General features: G+C 43.9%; 1 protein-coding gene across 1 annotated transcript in view; it reads left to right on the top strand.

Moving 5' to 3' along the window:
* Positions 1-11,166, top strand: part of LOC107519012 (protoheme IX farnesyltransferase, mitochondrial) — a 114,556-nt gene extending 103,390 nt beyond the window's left edge. The window contains exon 7 of the mRNA XM_016161213.2: positions 9,261-11,166. Coding sequence (XP_016016699.1) covers positions 9,261-9,667 — 407 coding nt within the window. The 3' untranslated portion in view covers positions 9,668-11,166. The remainder of the gene's footprint in view (positions 1-9,260) is intronic.
* Positions 11,167-16,732: the final 5,566 nt, after the last annotated feature.

Genomic DNA, 16,732 nt, shown 5'->3' with positions numbered 1-16,732 from the left:
ATCACCTGGAGAGCTTTATAGTACTCAAGTTCCTTAGCCCTGCATCAGAATTTCTCATTCAGTAGATCTGGAGTTCGACCTGAGAATTTGCATTTATAACAAATTCCCACTTGATGCTGATGCCCGAAGTCCAGGAACCACACTTTGAGAATCGCCAGTCTGAGAAGAGAACCAGAGAGAGTTCTAGCTGTTAGAACACTTTGGAAATTCCTGGGGATTTGGGCAAAGGGCATGGGTAGATGGTAGTAGTTGAGATGCACTAATGGTGTCATATATATTAACCACAGAACTCTCATCTGAGTTCTTAGGAGACTTGTTTGCTTGAAAGAGATGGAAGGTGAGGAGGGTTTAAAAGAGGCTGGGAGATCACCCACTCAGCTGAACAGCCTGGACTGGGAACTGCTGAGGCTCACCACCTTCATACAGTGGTCTCCGTAATTGTTTCATTGTGCAGGTGTGAGTTGAGAACCTACTGTGTGCTGGGCGCTGAGAGATACAAAAATCACTAAAACCTAGTCCCTGTCCTAATGAAAATGATACCTCAGCATCTTCAGGGAGAGAAAGGCAGGTCATCAAATAATTGACTGAGCTAGTTCTCTTAACCTCCCCAATTTGGTCCAAGAAGACTTTGGAGCAGAGGGACTTCTGAATTAAGTCATGACCGGCTTACTTGAAGAGGGAAAATGCTTTCCAAAAAGAGGGCAGAGCATGTACGGAGAGCGTCATAGGCATGAAAACCAGAGCAATATTGTGGGGCAGGGAATGTGATCTGAGCTGCCTTCCCAAGGAATGTGTGCTTTATAGAAAGGTAATAAAGACCCATCGGAGGTTTAAGCAGGAAAGCAGCAAAGTTCTACTTTTATGATTATTTAATGCTGTGCTGCAGGTTTGTTCTTTGTGGTATTTTTAATCAGTAAGCTGCTAAAGCCTGTCTCTATTGCCCTCCCAAGCCCTGTGTGTCTTCCCTTGCCTCCTGCCCCTGCCCACTCCAGGAGGGCCTTGCATATCCTAGGCCTACCTCCACCCTCCTCCCCTCCATGGTCAAAATTTCACCCTTTGAGTATTTAGTGAGAAACGTCTATCAGATCACCTTTTGAAAGAGAAACTTGTGAACACCAATGAACCTATAGGTGAGAATGGATAAAGAATAAATAAAGGGAGGTGATTTCACTAAACATATTCCATTCCTTTGCCCCACCTCCCATGGTTGCTAAGCCAGGACATGAAATACCCAGCCCCATCATTTTTGTCACTTGGTCACCCTGACCATGTATACCTGTCTAAAAGCCCTTTCCTGGAACTCAGTAGATAGTGGACAAGGCTAAAGAGGGGCAGCTCAGGGGTGATGTGAAATGGGAATCCTACAGCCTCACCTATTAAAGATCCTGCCTTGAAGGAACTATCTAGTTGAGAGGAAAGATATAAGTAGCTTTAGAAAATGGTATGCATTGCAGACTACTTGCAGATTAAGGAAATGGAAATGTTCACAAGTACCTTCTCCCTGGTTTTAGCGGCTAGATCTTCTATGGATTTTGTGGTGGCTGCAGGGCTGTTGAAGATCTCCAGAGGCCCAGTGTACTGAAGAGATTCTGCTGCCTTCTCTCCTTCAGTAAAGCCATAAAACATAAAATAATTTTTAGAATAGTCCATTGGTGTTCTGATTTTTTCCCCCAACTACTTTGTTGTTTTTGTTGTATTCTGTTGTTTGTTTTTTCTATCAGATAATGAAAAATAATTTCTCATTGTTTTAGATGCCCCAGTGGTATGGGTCCAAAGCCTGTGCTTGCTTGATCTGCCCCTCTGGTAATCCAGCAAGGGGTGAATGAGTCAGAGTGCTGGTGTTGGTGGGGGGAGGGGTGGTAAAGAAAATTAAACAGGGTAGCATATGGAAATTGTGAAAGCTAAACAAATGTTAGTTGTTCTTGATATTTGCTATTTTATAGCTATACAAAGAACTGTAAACAGCTAGCCTTTCTCTCCCAGTATGCAGCACAGACAGCTTTCGGTGGAATTTTTGTTTCAGAAAGGGCTGTGCTATAAAACTCTAGGCCCCAGCCCAGAAAGCACTCTTTGTGGCTGTCATAGCAATAAAGGTCATCATTATAATGGGATTTTACCTGCATCCATTTTCCTCTGAGGCTGAGTTAGGCCCTCTAGGCCTTTTCCTCCCATCTGTCTAATTACTTTGCTTTTTTTTTTTTTTTAAGTATAACTGCTGTTAGCAGAAAATATTAAATATGCTTACCAAGTAAAACTAAGGAAAGCCACATAATAAGACTGCTTTCTGCTCCCTGGTCTGGCCAGCCATGTCTTAGTAATGGAAGTGCTGCTTTTAATTCTGCACACAGAGGACAGGAATGAGGGAAGTGACTTGCCAGGGCCCTAGTAAAGGGGTCGACAGAGGTTGGGGGCGGGGGAGGGTAGGATGCTGCAGATAAGTGCCCAACAGCAGACATTCCAGCTCCAAGCAAGCCTGGAGCCACATGCATTAGGCCTCTCAACAGTGTTTATCTCAGAGTCTATTCAGTTTATCTCAGAGACTTCAGGTTAAAGACCTTTCCTCCTGCTCCTCCCAAGCCCACCTCTCTTTCCATCTCCCCCTTTTCTTAAAAAGACTCAAATTCTATTTTGTCATTTTCCTAAATTTGAATAAATCCCAGTTCTTGGGAGCAGAGTTGATTTGTAAATTGCCTTTGGTTTGTAATTCAAATGTTGTTGTGTGGTAAACATTAATTATGTCAGACAACATTCAGTTACAAATGAGGACTTAGAAATGGGCTCTTATCAGGAAGTGACATTTGGCAGATGGATGGTTTTAGTAACAAAAAGAGAATGAGTTTTTTTAGCCTCAGCTGGTAAACTACAAAATGTTAAATATGTTTCACTTTATTTACCTCCATTATTCCAGGATAAGAAAATAGAATAGAATAGAAGGAATTTATTCACTCATTCATTCAACAAATATTTGAGGGCTTACTAAGTACCAGGCACTGTTTAATTGAAGCACTTTTAAAGATTTCCTTTGAAATACTGCCTCAGTTTGAAATCAAACTCTAAAATGAGTGTCTGTGTTCATTTTGTATGAGATTTTTTCATAACTAGCTTTAGTACTTCAGATTAATTAAGGTAAATAGTATTTTTAAAGACAGAGTGAATGAGGAAAGTTTTCATGGGCATATTAGCATACCAAAAATAATTAGAGCCCTATTCTTCTCAAAGACAAAAACAGAAAAGGCTGAGAAAATATATTTTAGAAATACATTGCTAGATCCAGTTATAATTGGAGGCCAATGTTAGTACTAAGTGCATTCCAATCTTCTTAGTTGTGTTGGGTTGACCATAGTTGACCAGTTGATCACAGGTTTTTTAGGAAGCTGAGCCCCTGACTTCCTAAGGAAATGATCATCGTTGCCTTGGTAGGGCAACCTCTGGTAGACACAGTGCCTGGCACAGAGTGCATACATCTAATAAGTACAGTTCAAGGAACAAAGTAATATTTGGGTGATAAAGACAGAAGAACTTTCATATGTGAGCTAAGGGAGTTGGGAGCATTTGAATTTTTTAGAGAACCCACAGGTTCTGCAAACTTCCCTCTAAGGGAATGATAAGAAGAGAAAAGGGGAGGGGAGCTTTTTTTTTTTTTTTTTTTTCAGAGTCAGAGCTTTGAGCTTCCTTTACTCTTGTCTTTCCCTTCAAATGAAACCTCCCAGGTGACTCAGCCTGACAGTGGGGAGTGTGCAATAAGAGGAGGGGAGAGAGAGCATCTGTGCCCCCCTCCATGCCTCTTCATTATTCCTAAGTCACTTCCAAAGAATTCTTCGAGGGCAAGCAGTTATTATTGCCAAACTCTATTTCCTATTTTCAGAGGACTTTTAATCTTCCCTTTTGTCACTATGCTGTTGATAAACTGGCCCCACATCCTCTTCCCTTTATCTGCAGCACCATAGAAGTCTATTGCACTGTTGAGGCTGATCTGTTTCACAAGCTCCTTTGTGTTAACCCTCAAAAGAAAGGCTTTGAAATCTGTGAGCATGAAGCTTTGGGTTTGGCTTTGCTTCCCCAGCTAGCCCCCAGTTTACATAACCATATAACCCTGACAGCACAAATGTAACCAGTCATGGAGCAGACAAGCTACCAGGGCCACATATAGAGGGAGCCTATTGTACTGAAAGGGAGGACCTCCCAAACCCAGCACCAAGGTTCACTGGAGCTGTATTTCTTTCTTCTTTTCAAGGCCATTTGTAGACAGTGAATAACCATGAATGGGTTTAGGTCAGGGTGGGAAGGGGATGAATGTGAGTAAGCCCACCATGCAGCAGAAAAAGCAAGCTGAAATCATTAAACTCCATTCCAAAAGGAATTTTTCTTGCAAGAGCACATACAAAGTTGAAGTTCCAACTCAAAAGTTTTTGTCTCCATTCTCTTGGGAAACCATTTGGCTAATATTGCTTGGCTTTGTATGCCAACAAAATGATGGAAGTGTGCTATGGATAGCATTTCTAGATTTGAGCAGAGGTGGCAATGAGTTAGATTCTCCCTCAATTTGTATGATGTAGAAATGATTGATAGATGTTTTGAGGGAGTTTAAAATACTTATATTTTCAAAGAGTCACTAGGAAGACATTGGTTAGCCTTGCTCCACCTAATATGCTCCCCTCATCAGAACAAGGTACAATGAAATAAGGGTTCTCTCTAGCTGTTGACGCACTTAGCATATTAGATGTGCCCTTCAACATTTTCTGGTTTTGGAAGGAAACAAATACCACCCTGGACACCTGGGTAGTCTGGAATTGCCTTTGAGCTAGGATTGTGGCATCGTGGTCTCAGGAAGTTGCAGTCCTCTGGAGAACCATACACACAAATATGCCACCTATTTCACAGATTTCCAGTATTTAATATATTCACAGACCAACAAATATTTGATTAAAATAAAGGAAGCAAACATTTCTTCCAGACACGATTAAACCAAATATGTACAAAGATTCTGCAGAGTTAGGTAGGAAAATGAGAAATACATTTAATAGAAGCAGAAATGTATAGTTTATATGAATGGATTGAAACTCAGAGACCATCTTTAGATCTCGGTTTATAAATCACTTCTTCCAGGAAGCCTTCCTTGACCTCTCCAAGGCTGACTTCAGTCTTTCTCCTATGTGCTCCCCACAATCCCTATGCCTGAGATAACATTCACGGGTTGTAATCCCATTTGTGTTGTCTCTCTCCCTGGCCAGACTCCAGCAGAGGGCCTTGAGAACAGACTGCACCTACCATGTAGTGGATGCACAATCAATATTCATTGTCACCGAAGATAGGCCCAATAAAAATAAACTACTCAGGGAGAGTGAAGCTGAGGTGAAGCCTTTGAATTAGTAAACTGAGTGTTTTATGTTTACTGCACAAGGAAGGTGGGTTTCACCACAGCCCCCGGACTAATTCAAGTCTTCCTGTTCTAGTTCACCTTATCTTGATGAAGAAAGTAATTTGTTTTACATCTTTTATATGAGCAGAGGCAGTTGCAGCCCATCAAGTAGAACTGTGTGGGGGGGTTGGTTTTCTGATTACAATCCATTAAGGCTAAGCTGTGATTTCTAAAGCTCTTTCATTTGTGACATGAGCCAAACCCATACCCAATTTCCTCTCACATAGAAAGCAGCTCCCTACTCTTATGAAAATGATTTTTTTAAATTGTTATTTTAAGCAGAAGCATACTGAAAATGTGTATTGAACAAAACAGACTACTCCAGTTGGCACACTAAAAAGAGAGCTTTTGAGAAAAACAAGAAAGATTCATTAGGCCTGATATTTTAACCATTTCAAGTCTGGTTTCCCAGCCAAGTTTGCTCTTTCTCAGCCATTTTGATAACAAAACAGATACTGAGCTCTGACCTATCCTACTCCCTCCCCCATTTCAAAGTTATCAGTGATGTTGCTTTTCTTGACTGGACACATCTTGGTCTTGTTGGTTTCCCCCTGTGCCTGTGGCTATTATAATTGCAAACCATAATCTGTTCAAACCCTTTAGATGTGAGACCGCATGTGAGCTGGGGTGGTCTGTTTCATGTACATCAGGAGTCCCCAACTCTTGGGCCATGGACCAGTACCAGTCCGTGGCCCGTTAGGAACCAGGCCGCACAGCAGGAGGTGAGCGAGCGGCAGATGAGAGAGCGAAGAAAGCTTCATTTGTGTTTGCAGCTGCTCCCCATCACTAGCATCCTGGCCTCTGCTCCACCTCAGACCATCAGGCATTAGATTCTCATAGGAGCACTGGTCCCTGGTGCCAGAAAGATGGGAGACTGTTGATGTATGTCATGCTCCAAAGCCTCAAAGTGACCCGATGCTCTGAGAATCTTTAACGGCATTTTCTCTTTTGCTAGTCTCTTTAAAATGCAGATATCATTGTATTTCCCACCAAAATACAAAGAGACATTTCCTTCTCACCCTGTTTACTACTCAATTGTACCTGGAGGGTCCAACCTGCCCTTCTGTACCTTCTAATTCCTCAGGAGTGCTCACTGTAAAGGAAAATATTGTCTATTTGTACCGGCATATCTCGGGAGATATTGCACGTTCAGTTCCAGGTTTCTGCAACAAGGCAAATATCACAATAAAGTTGCACAGATTTTTGGTTTCCAAGGGCATGTAAAAGTTATTTTTATACTATACTGTAGTCTATTAAGTGTGCAATAGTATTATGTCTAAAAACAAAAACAAAAACAATATGCCTGCCTTAATATAAGAAAACTTTATAGCTAAAAAATGCTAAACATCATTGAGCCTGTTGGAAAAATGGTACTGATAGACATGCTCGATACAGGGTTGCCTTCAATAAGTAAAAATGCAGTATCTGTGAAGCACAACAAAATGAGGTATGCCTATAATGGAAACAAACCTTTTTCTTTAAGGTACCAGGACTCCTATCTTAATAAACTGTAAAATGCCTCTGCAGTTTACTCTTCCAACAAACATCCCTCTTGGCATTTGAATTACCACCCAACAGGCCGTTGTTACTAATTTCAGTCTAATATATATGGCAATAATTTTTCTAAAAGCAAGGCTGGTTTACTGTGCCACTAGTTCTGAATACCCTTGGACAAGCTAATTAATCTTATCTTAAGATTAAGGTGAGAGTAAAAACACCTGTAGGAGGGGTTTCTGTGAGGTTAGAGAGCATATGTAAAATTCTTCTGCACAGTGCCTGAGGCATGTCAGCCACAAGGCATTTAGCTGGGATGTCTCATAGGTACTTCACATGGCCAAAAATAGAACCCTTCGTCTCTCTACCATGAACACGCTCACCTATGCCTGTCATCAGTGTCCCCACCTTAAGGCTGGGGTGGCCACCCTCAGCACTCCCTTGACCACCTACCTGTCACTTGTTCCCTACCATCTGTTACCTACCCTTCTGTGGTGACCAGCTATCCTGGAGGGAAGATCCCACCCTAATCCAGGTTTATAGATGCCTGTGTCACCAAACAGCCTCTTTCCATTTCTATTGTCACCACTTTCATTCTATTTTCTAATTGATCCTTCCATACCTGCTTCAGGCCCTTCCAATATGTTCTTTCACAAATGTCCCTTTCCTCAGCACTCTCCTACCCATGCATACCCTCTTACATATTAAGATCCTTCCGTGGTGTTCTGTCGTCTTTGGGATAGAACCAGTCCTTAGCATGGCCCACAGAGTTGGGTGACGTAGCCCTCTGCATCATCCCACCAGTCTTATCCTGAATGGTGTTCCCAGTTGTTCTCTGCACACCGGCCATACTAGCTTTACTTTTTAATTTTACTTTTTCAAATTATCATACAGTAAAACTAGCCTTTTCTTTCACCAAACAGCTCTATAAATCCTACCACATGTCCTAATCTTTTAATACCTGACCACACCACACATCTTCCCACCCCACGGCCTTTGCAGATCTTTCTCTGGAATAGGTCACTTCTCCCTCAGAGCTCAGCTCAGATGTCCCTTCCTCAGAGAAGTCTTCCCCACTCCCCTCGACTTGGTCAGCTCCTTTTGCTGTATGTCCTTGTTGCACAGACACTTACTGAACAGCACTTGAGTGGCTCTTGGGTATGACACAGTGGCGAACTCAGTGCCTGCAGGGACGTGTGTGGCTTTGTCACATCATTGTATCCCCAGCACCAAGCATACTTAGTAGATGCTCAGTGAACATTTTTTCATGAGTAAATAAGTGATGAATCTCCTGCTCAAGAATAACTGTAGTCCCTGCTGTCTAGACCTGGCCCTGCTGCCTGACATGCAGGACAGTGGCTTAGTGTAATAGCAAAGCCCAGTTTTAAAATCAGACAGGCATGTTTTGAATTCCTCCTTCACCTCTTTTTGGAGAACTTATCATCTGATCTGTTTGTCTGTTTAATGTACAAAACTTACCTGAAACCCTATAGTCAGGATTAAATGGGGTAAATTGTAAAATCTCTGTCACATAATAGGTACTCAGTCATCATTCTACCCATGTGGGTAGGGGAGGCCCTGTTCCCAAAAAAAGGGGCTAAATGGCACCCAAGGCCCTAATACGTCCTCATTGAAAAACTGCAAAACCAGAGACAAATTGTCACTCTACTCTGGGATGAGGTTCCTTTATGCCAGCTCATTCAGTTAACACACGCTGTTTTAGTACCTTCTGCTTGCCACGTCATGTGGCTCTGGGAAATTGGAGGGCAGTCTACCAGGTACCTGCCCTGGGAAGCCCCAGCAGTCCACTGTGCACCTGAAGCTTCATCCCCTTTTGTCAATGCTGAGCAAGAGGAGGCCAAGTGGTTTCGGAGTGCCCTTTCACCTGCCGAAGCGCCTTAATTGCAAGACCCAGCATGTGGACATAGAGCCAAAAGCCCTAGCACAGAGGTCCCACTGGAACCGTTGCACCCCAAACATGTTCACAAGTACATAGGGGCTTCTTTTGTTGTCACAATGTTGAGACACAAGGGAACATTGGGTAGGTAGGGGCATCCTACAGTGGGGGCAGCCCTCCTCAGGAGGGCCCAGCTTGTCCCGATGCCAGGAGTCTTCCTCCACTGAGGTAGGGGTGAGGGCTTATTCTTAGAGAGCATTCAGGCTCTCCACCCTGCCTGTCTCAGATGCCAGGCTGACTTGAGCAAGGAGAGATGAGAACAAAACTAGCAGAAAACCTGAGATCTGGGTGAAATCTGGAGGGAAGCCTTTCAGGTGGGAGAAACAATGCCTTTTTACATCTCTGATGACATCTCTTTGCTTCTCTCTTTCCTCCTAAATCTCCACACAGGAGCATTTCTTTTGGGAGGAATCCTCTACTCCTGGCAGTTTCCTCATTTCAATGCCCTGAGCTGGGGCCTCCGCGAGGACTACTCCCGAGGAGGCTACTGCATGATGTCGGTCACTCACCCAGCCCTATGCCGGCGCGTCGCCCTGCGCCATTGTCTGGCCCTGATTGGACTGTCCACGGCAGCCCCCATCCTCGATGTCACCACATGGACCTTCCCTGCCATCTCACTCCCCATCAACTTGTATATCTCCTACCTCGGCTTCCGGTTCTACACAGATGCAGACCGGAAGAGTTCCAGGAAACTGTTCTTTTGCAGCCTCTGGCATTTACCCTTGCTTCTGCTTCTCATGCTCACCTGTAAGCAGCCGCCAGGTGGGAAATGTGACAAGGGAGAACCTCAAAGTTGAAATCACATACATGGGGGGAAAAAAACAGAAAGATACAGGAAAACGCACGACTTTTTCCCTTTTCTTTTAGACAACAATATTTCGGTAATTCTGGAGCGCAAGAAGAGTAATCACTGGGTTTAGTACAGGATTTTTAAATGATTTGGTGCTCAACGATCACTTGGCAATTTTTTTAATGATGATATGCAAAATGTTCCCCAAATAAGAAATGGGTTGGCTCAATAGAGTGATACAAAGAGAGTATGTTTTTCTCTTTAAGGGTCTTTATATATCTCTTCCTCCAACCCTGCCCCCATTGTTTTTCTTCTTCCTCAAGAGTAGACATACAGTGCACCACTTTCTTTTCTGCTCCCCACCCCATAAACACACACCCCACCTGTCAGCTGGAGTGGTGAGCACTCATATTATATTTGTAGTTCTGTGGCCTCAGGTCCCTTAAGAACTGTGTCAGAGGACAATGCACGCTGCTGACTACAGCACCCAACTCTCTGTGAATGAGCCAGGGCCCCGAGTTCTAGCTTTCTCTAACCCACATATTCTCGACTGCATATTCCCTCAAACAATAATAGAGTACCAAGGATGGGCTGTTGCATGCCATTTGGAAGAAGAATTCCCAATGGTTGCCTGGGGAATCTCCTACTTGACTGCCAGCCCCTCCTCACCCCATTACATATCAGCATTTCAAAAACTCCGAGGAATCAAAAGCATATTTATAATTCACATTAAAATATTGGAGGTGTCCGAAGTGTTTCTTTCTGGAAGGGTAGCACTAGACTTAATACCAAGAATCCCTCCAGCTCAGACCCATTACTATTCTCTTTAGTCACTGTGAAGATTGTCAGTTCCTCTTTGCTGCATGGCTTACTCAATGCCCGATGAGAAGGGAAATCAGAAAAAGGAGAGCTGGGCTACCAGCCTACATAGCTCATGCTCTTATCCTTATAGTGAGGAACACATTTCTATCCTGGCATCTGGATTCAGAAATTAGCCTCTGCACATCCAAAGGCTTTAGGAGTCAGAAGTCCAAATTGGACTCCTAGTGGCCCTGTTTCCTGTCTAGGGAGCTGTGTGTTTCCCTGTAGCTAGGTATGGCCTCAGTCACCTGTAGATCCTTCAGTCCTTCATGTATGCCCCCTCACCCGCTGTTGAATCTCATTTGCCCTGAGGCCTTGATGCTTAACAGGATATTTTAATTGCTCAGTCTCCAGAGGCATGGCTGCCTTGTAGGAATTCATTTGGAGAGTTTAAACAACATTTAAACGGTCATTGCAATATGCCTGTTTTCTCAAAAAATTCTAAAGCGATTACAGATAGCATCTGATCCCTGTTTCTACTTATCTGGAATATTACCTCTTGGCTGTATCCAGGTTATTTTCTGCGGAGAACATGGCACAGGAATGTCTGGAAAGAACATCTACAACGGTTGCAGCCCCGAAATTTGTAAAATGCTTTGGTTCTCTTTTCCTGCTGCAATAAACAGGTATATGAGAACAAAAGTATGTATGATGTTATTTTATTTAATCATCTTGTGCTGAGTTTGGACAGTTCCTGGTAGAATTGATAACACTTGACTCACTTCACAAGCTAGCAGAGAATCAGAAGGAGGGCACATCAATAGTTCTATTTGCAGGTGGTGGGAGTTAGCATCCTGGGTTTTTGATACCTATACACTCAAAAGAATAAGAAGCAAAGGCTGTAACCCTCTCTTTTGCTCTGAATCATTTGGTCTTTCCCTTCTCCCAATTGTCTGCCCAAGAAATGAAGTCCGAGTTTTTCAGCACTCAGATCCAACATACTCTCCAATTTTCCTGCCAAGAAATTTTGATGTGAAGCCACCTCACTGACTTCTCACTATACTTCACACCTCTGAGGACACCCTGTCCCATATGTCCCAGGGTGGAACATGGAATTCACAATCCCGTGACCCCAACAGCCCCTGAGGACGGTTGTTCAATCATCCTGAGACTTCATTTCCACACCTACCCAGAGACTCACCTTGACCACCTTTCATTAAGGACTCTGTGCCCATCAGAATGGGTGGAGCATGTGTCTTCCAATGACTTTTTCATCAAGTGTCTTTGGGAGATACTGCCTTCTGCAGCTCTCCTAGGGAGTCATTAGGCACTTTGCACATAGTAGGACTTCAGAAAGACTCCCGGTTGAAATTACAAAATCTAGGTGTGTTTACCCTGGTATTTTCCCAAACCTGCTAAGCAAGAACCCTTTCCCCTGTGTAACGCCTCTCTGCCTCCAGCCCTCATGTGGAATTAGCAGTCAGGAATGTGGTCTGGGAAATGCTGTCTGGACCTAAACTCCAGAGTCTGCACTCAGGTCCTTCAGGCCTCAGCTGTGAGTGCAGGACTAGGACTGGAGGGGTAGGGGCCACACATGGAAGAGAAGGGGCTCAAGATTTTAAACAGGACTTGGAGTTTGATTATTCTGTAAGTCAATGAAAAGGCAAAGAGACATGTCTAATCCCTTAATTAGCTTTTTTTAAAACACGATTCTTAACAATTTTCCTCTGATGCTGGGAAAACTGTACCAAATTCCTTTTATTTAGGAAAAAAAACTATCAGTTAAGGATAAAACTAAATTTTACTGCAGGTTCATCTTTTTATGGAAATGCCACTGCCTATTCCCAGGATCAGTTTTTCTCAAACATAAAAATGGAGTCTGTCTTGCCCACTGGGAACACCCTCTTCGCTGCACTTAAAAGATGCTTTGAGTGCCCCACACCCTCATGCTAGAGAAAAAAGGCAAAACTTGGCAGCTGTGCTTTGTTCTGAGTATGTACAGGATTGAATTTCCCTCTGATAGCTTATTCTTTCCTCTACCTTCCATCCTGCTCATCATCCTCACTTCCTGTTTGCTTTGCTACAGAAACAGCTGGAACTCAGCACACTGCCCAGTGGCAGTCCCAGGAACAGAGAGAAGCTTCTGCTTGCTGACTCGTGTCATGGGAGACATTCTCCTCTGAGTTCAGCTGGAACGAGAGTCTTCATCCTCAGACACCTCCCATCCCACCTGCTTCCTGACACACTCCAAGTGATAGGACACTTGTAACTCACTACAGAAGGAACTCAGAGGACAAAGGCCTTTGGAAAATGCCCACTTGACCCTTCTAATGACATATTTATGTCCAAGAGAATACCTCAGCTGACTTGAATGAAGAACTGGGTCAGCATGTTGCATTGGCTTCTTCTCTGGCATTAGAAGCCAGCTAGTGATCACCCACAAAGTTCCTTATCCATTAGTCTAGTAGGATCAGTGGTGTCAACCAACCAGGTAACTAATAAAAGCAAATGGAAAACAAATGGTCCAGCAATCAGCTTGGACATTGGGTATGCTGTCTTTGGTCTTTACCCATCAGCTGCCAAACTTTTAAAATACATTTATATCTACTAATCTGCCTAGAATAGAAGTTAAACAGGAACAATATACTTGCTGCTTTGTTGGAAACGCAAATTTAATTGACCTCATGCTGGACAGATTATAATTTCCAGCATCTTTTGGCCACAATTTCCTAATCAAATATAAGATATAAAGAGATGTTTTGGATCAAAGAACCTCTGACACTCCTAATTCAGGTTCCATCACTCAGTTGCACATCACAGCTCCTCTGAGAAACAAGGCGCCGAAAGCATCCAATCACCCTGCGCTTGCACTCTGATTGGCCTAGCCTGGTTCCTACTCTGTGATCTATCATTGAGGCTACCAAGTTGAACCCTCTGAAAATGTATCCCCTCTGACCATTGCTCACTTCCTCTACTGCCACCAGCTAGGTTGAACCACCCATCTCCCATATGCCAACAAGTCTAATTTATCTTTCTCCAACTTTTGCCCTACCCCTGTCATTTTCACATAGCAGCCCGTGTGATCCTAAGGTACAAGGCAGACCATAACATTCCCCTCTTCCCCACTCCTCAAGGGCTTCCCTTCATACCACAGATACAGTGCAAAGTCTTTACATTTGCCCATGAGGCCCCACATATCCTGGCCCCACCCCCTGATCAGATCTTAGAACTACTTTCTTGCCTTCTCTCCCTGTCATCCTGCCCACAGGTCTCACTTTTCCTCAGATACTGAAATATACCTGTCTTGGGGCATTCCTGCCTCTTGTTCTCTCTGTCTGGATTCCTCTTCCCATCTCAAGGATTCCTTCCCCTCCTAATGTCACTAAAATGACTCTATTAGACATTCTATATCTATCCATTTGTTTATTTCATTACCTATTTATTATCTCTCTCCCCCATATCATATAAGCTCCATGAAGGCAAGGACTTCATCTCTGCATCACTTTATCCTCAGTATCTAGAACAATGCTTGGCACAGAGTAGGTGCTCAATAAATACTTTTCGAATGAATAACCTTATCTGGGTTATATGAGGTCCTCGTGGTCAGAGGGACAAGGTCTGTTAGCCCAAAATCAAGAATGAAATGATTTGGAAAGGTATTTATATAAAGTATATCTACAGGAGAAAAAATGGTTTTTAAACCATCCTTACTCTGCTGCTGGTATAATACTTGTTCGGGACTGCACCAACCAGGTGCTTCCAGGTCTCCAACCCGCAGGTTTGACCTTCTAGAATTAGCCTTCTCTAACTTCAAACCATCACCCTACCTACCACTGTTCCTGCTGTTTTCTGCTCTAGCACCCATCAATATTGCAACCTGCAGTTTTACTTATCTATTTACTGATTGTTTCCCTGCTTCCCCACCACCACCATTAGACTATAAACTCAATAAGGCATAAATGTCTGTTACTGCTGTATCTAAGGCACCTACAACAGAAGGCACTCAGTAAGTGATCAACGATGGAACGAATGAATGAGTGGCTTTAGGGGACTGGCCGGAGGTGGAGGTGACGGGAACTGGAATAGTTATCTCTGCTGGACTCACAGCGCAGCACTTGAGGATGGCAGAGTTTGGTGCACACCCATGTGCATGAATCTAAGGTGGATACAGCACTCAACCTATTTTGTGAAGAAAATGGTCAGCATCGCAACAAGATTAGTTACTATCATGTCTTCTTTATTTTACTCAGGTTTCGTTTCCTAAATGGTGGTAAATTTTCTCTATCTTCAGGGCTATCTTGGCTCAACTACCTAGCAGTTAAGAGTACGTAGTCAAGCTGGCTTCCTCACCGTCATCTCTCTCTCTCTTCTCTGCCTCCCACCCCTCCATCTTTTTCCCTAATCCTCTTCCACTAAAGTCGTTGTTTTGACACACTCCCAGCACACGGAGCTCAGCTGTTACCTCTGGGGTTTAAGAGCTAGCCTGCATCACAGTCAACTTAAATTAATGAATCCCCAACCTGGTATAAAGTTGGGAACTGCTTAGGAAGTGGAAGCCAAGAAATTGGGGACCCCAAGGTAGGAGAAGTTCAAGAAGGTAGGTTGACCTCATTGAGTGGGTGAAGATGGGGTGCTAGAGTCTTGGTAAAGCCAGTCTGTCCTTCCCAAACAGTAGCCAGGGGGCGCTGCAGGCTGGGACACACCCTTAAACTGCTCTTGGCAAACAGCTCTTCTCACTAAAGCAAAGTAAGAACAGAGCTGGAGACTGTCTGGAAAAATGGAGGGAAAGGATGACATAGGAAACTTCAGAGGAGGCGAAGCAAGGTATTTGGTTGAGTAACCCCTCCCCACCCCAACATCTAAGGCAAGCAAGGTGACAAAGACAATCAGGGAAAATATTAGCAAAACCTATACACTCAAGGTCCCACCCCCTCCCAGCTTCAACAAACAGACAACATAAACCAAAACAAAGTATCAGTGAGAGGTAAGGCACTTTCCTCTCTGTGGTGTGTGTTAACTCAACAGCCATTTATTCTATTAACTGCTGAGCAAATAATTATACCAGGGATAGAGATGAACCAAGATGCATCCCTGACCCCTAGGAATTAACTCTCTGAGATTTTTTCAGATAGAAAGTGCAGCAATGAAGGAGTTCCTAGGGGTAGAAGAAGCACTCATCTCTTACCCAGGATCCGTGGCTCATGTCTTCACTCTCTCCAGCCCCACTGCCTGCCTGAGGGTTGTCTTTGGTCACCTTCCCAGGTACCTGCTCAACATCTGCTTCTCCATAGTCCTGGTTCTTGGGTCTCTTGAGTTAACTCCGGGTCCTCTCTTCAGGGCTGCATGCCTGTTGCAGGGCTAGTCTAGCTGTAGGCCCTCACTCTCTACTAAGGATCTGAGCCATAAAGAATTCAACCCAGCCCATACCTCTCCCGTGCCCCACTCACACTCTCTTTTCTTTACAGGACAGTCTAGTGTCTATGCATCACCTTAATTGTGTTTCTGCATTCAAAGGAAAGAACTCAGTATGGATTATTGGTCAACAGGCCAAATATGATGGGAAGGGAAGAGAGAGGAGAAAGCATTCTAGACAGAAACCAAGGTAGGCAAAGTTTCTGTGTGAAGTTGCATAGAGTGTGTGGGAGAGCATAAACAGTTATGCATGGCTTGAGTATGGAAGCAAGGGAAAGACAGAGGATGAGCTTGAAGAGAGAAGCCGAGGGACCAGACATGGCTGACTTCATATGTGCCTAAGTAAGTAGCCTGAACTTAGGGCAATGGGGAGCACTGAATAATAAAACAAGAAGGTAGCATGACTAGGTTTGTGCTTTAGAAAGAAAATTCAAGCCATAGAGTAGAAGGTAGGTTGGGAAAACTGGGAACAGCTAAATGATAGCGCATCTGAATCTGGGCAGATGAGGGAGAGGAAGAGAAGAGGAGCAAAGGGAAATCCATGGGCCTGTGAGGGCGATTGACAGAAAGAAGATCCTGGGATATTCCAGGGTCCAGGCTTGGGAGACAAGGTGGTGCCGTTCACTGAGGTGAGTCCTCTTCCATTGGTCATGTCCCCTTTTTGTTCCTTTGCCTGTGGTCACTGATGGCTTGGCTGCTGGTTTCACCTGTGGAAGACCCATGCTGCCTCAGTCTGCTCCTACCTCTCCGTGTACACATAATTCTGTCTCTGCCAAAACATACAGACCACTGACAACTCAAGCCTCTACCTGGAATATCCCCACTGCCTGGCACTGGAGAAAAAGCTTCATTGGCCACA

Source organism: Rousettus aegyptiacus, unplaced genomic scaffold (genome assembly GCF_014176215.1).
Source record: "Rousettus aegyptiacus isolate mRouAeg1 unplaced genomic scaffold, mRouAeg1.p scaffold_m13_p_6, whole genome shotgun sequence".
Taxonomy (NCBI): Eukaryota; Metazoa; Chordata; class Mammalia; order Chiroptera; family Pteropodidae; genus Rousettus; species Rousettus aegyptiacus.
The sequence above is the reverse complement of the archived record's forward strand: the minus strand, read 5'-3'. Positions and strand labels throughout refer to the sequence as shown.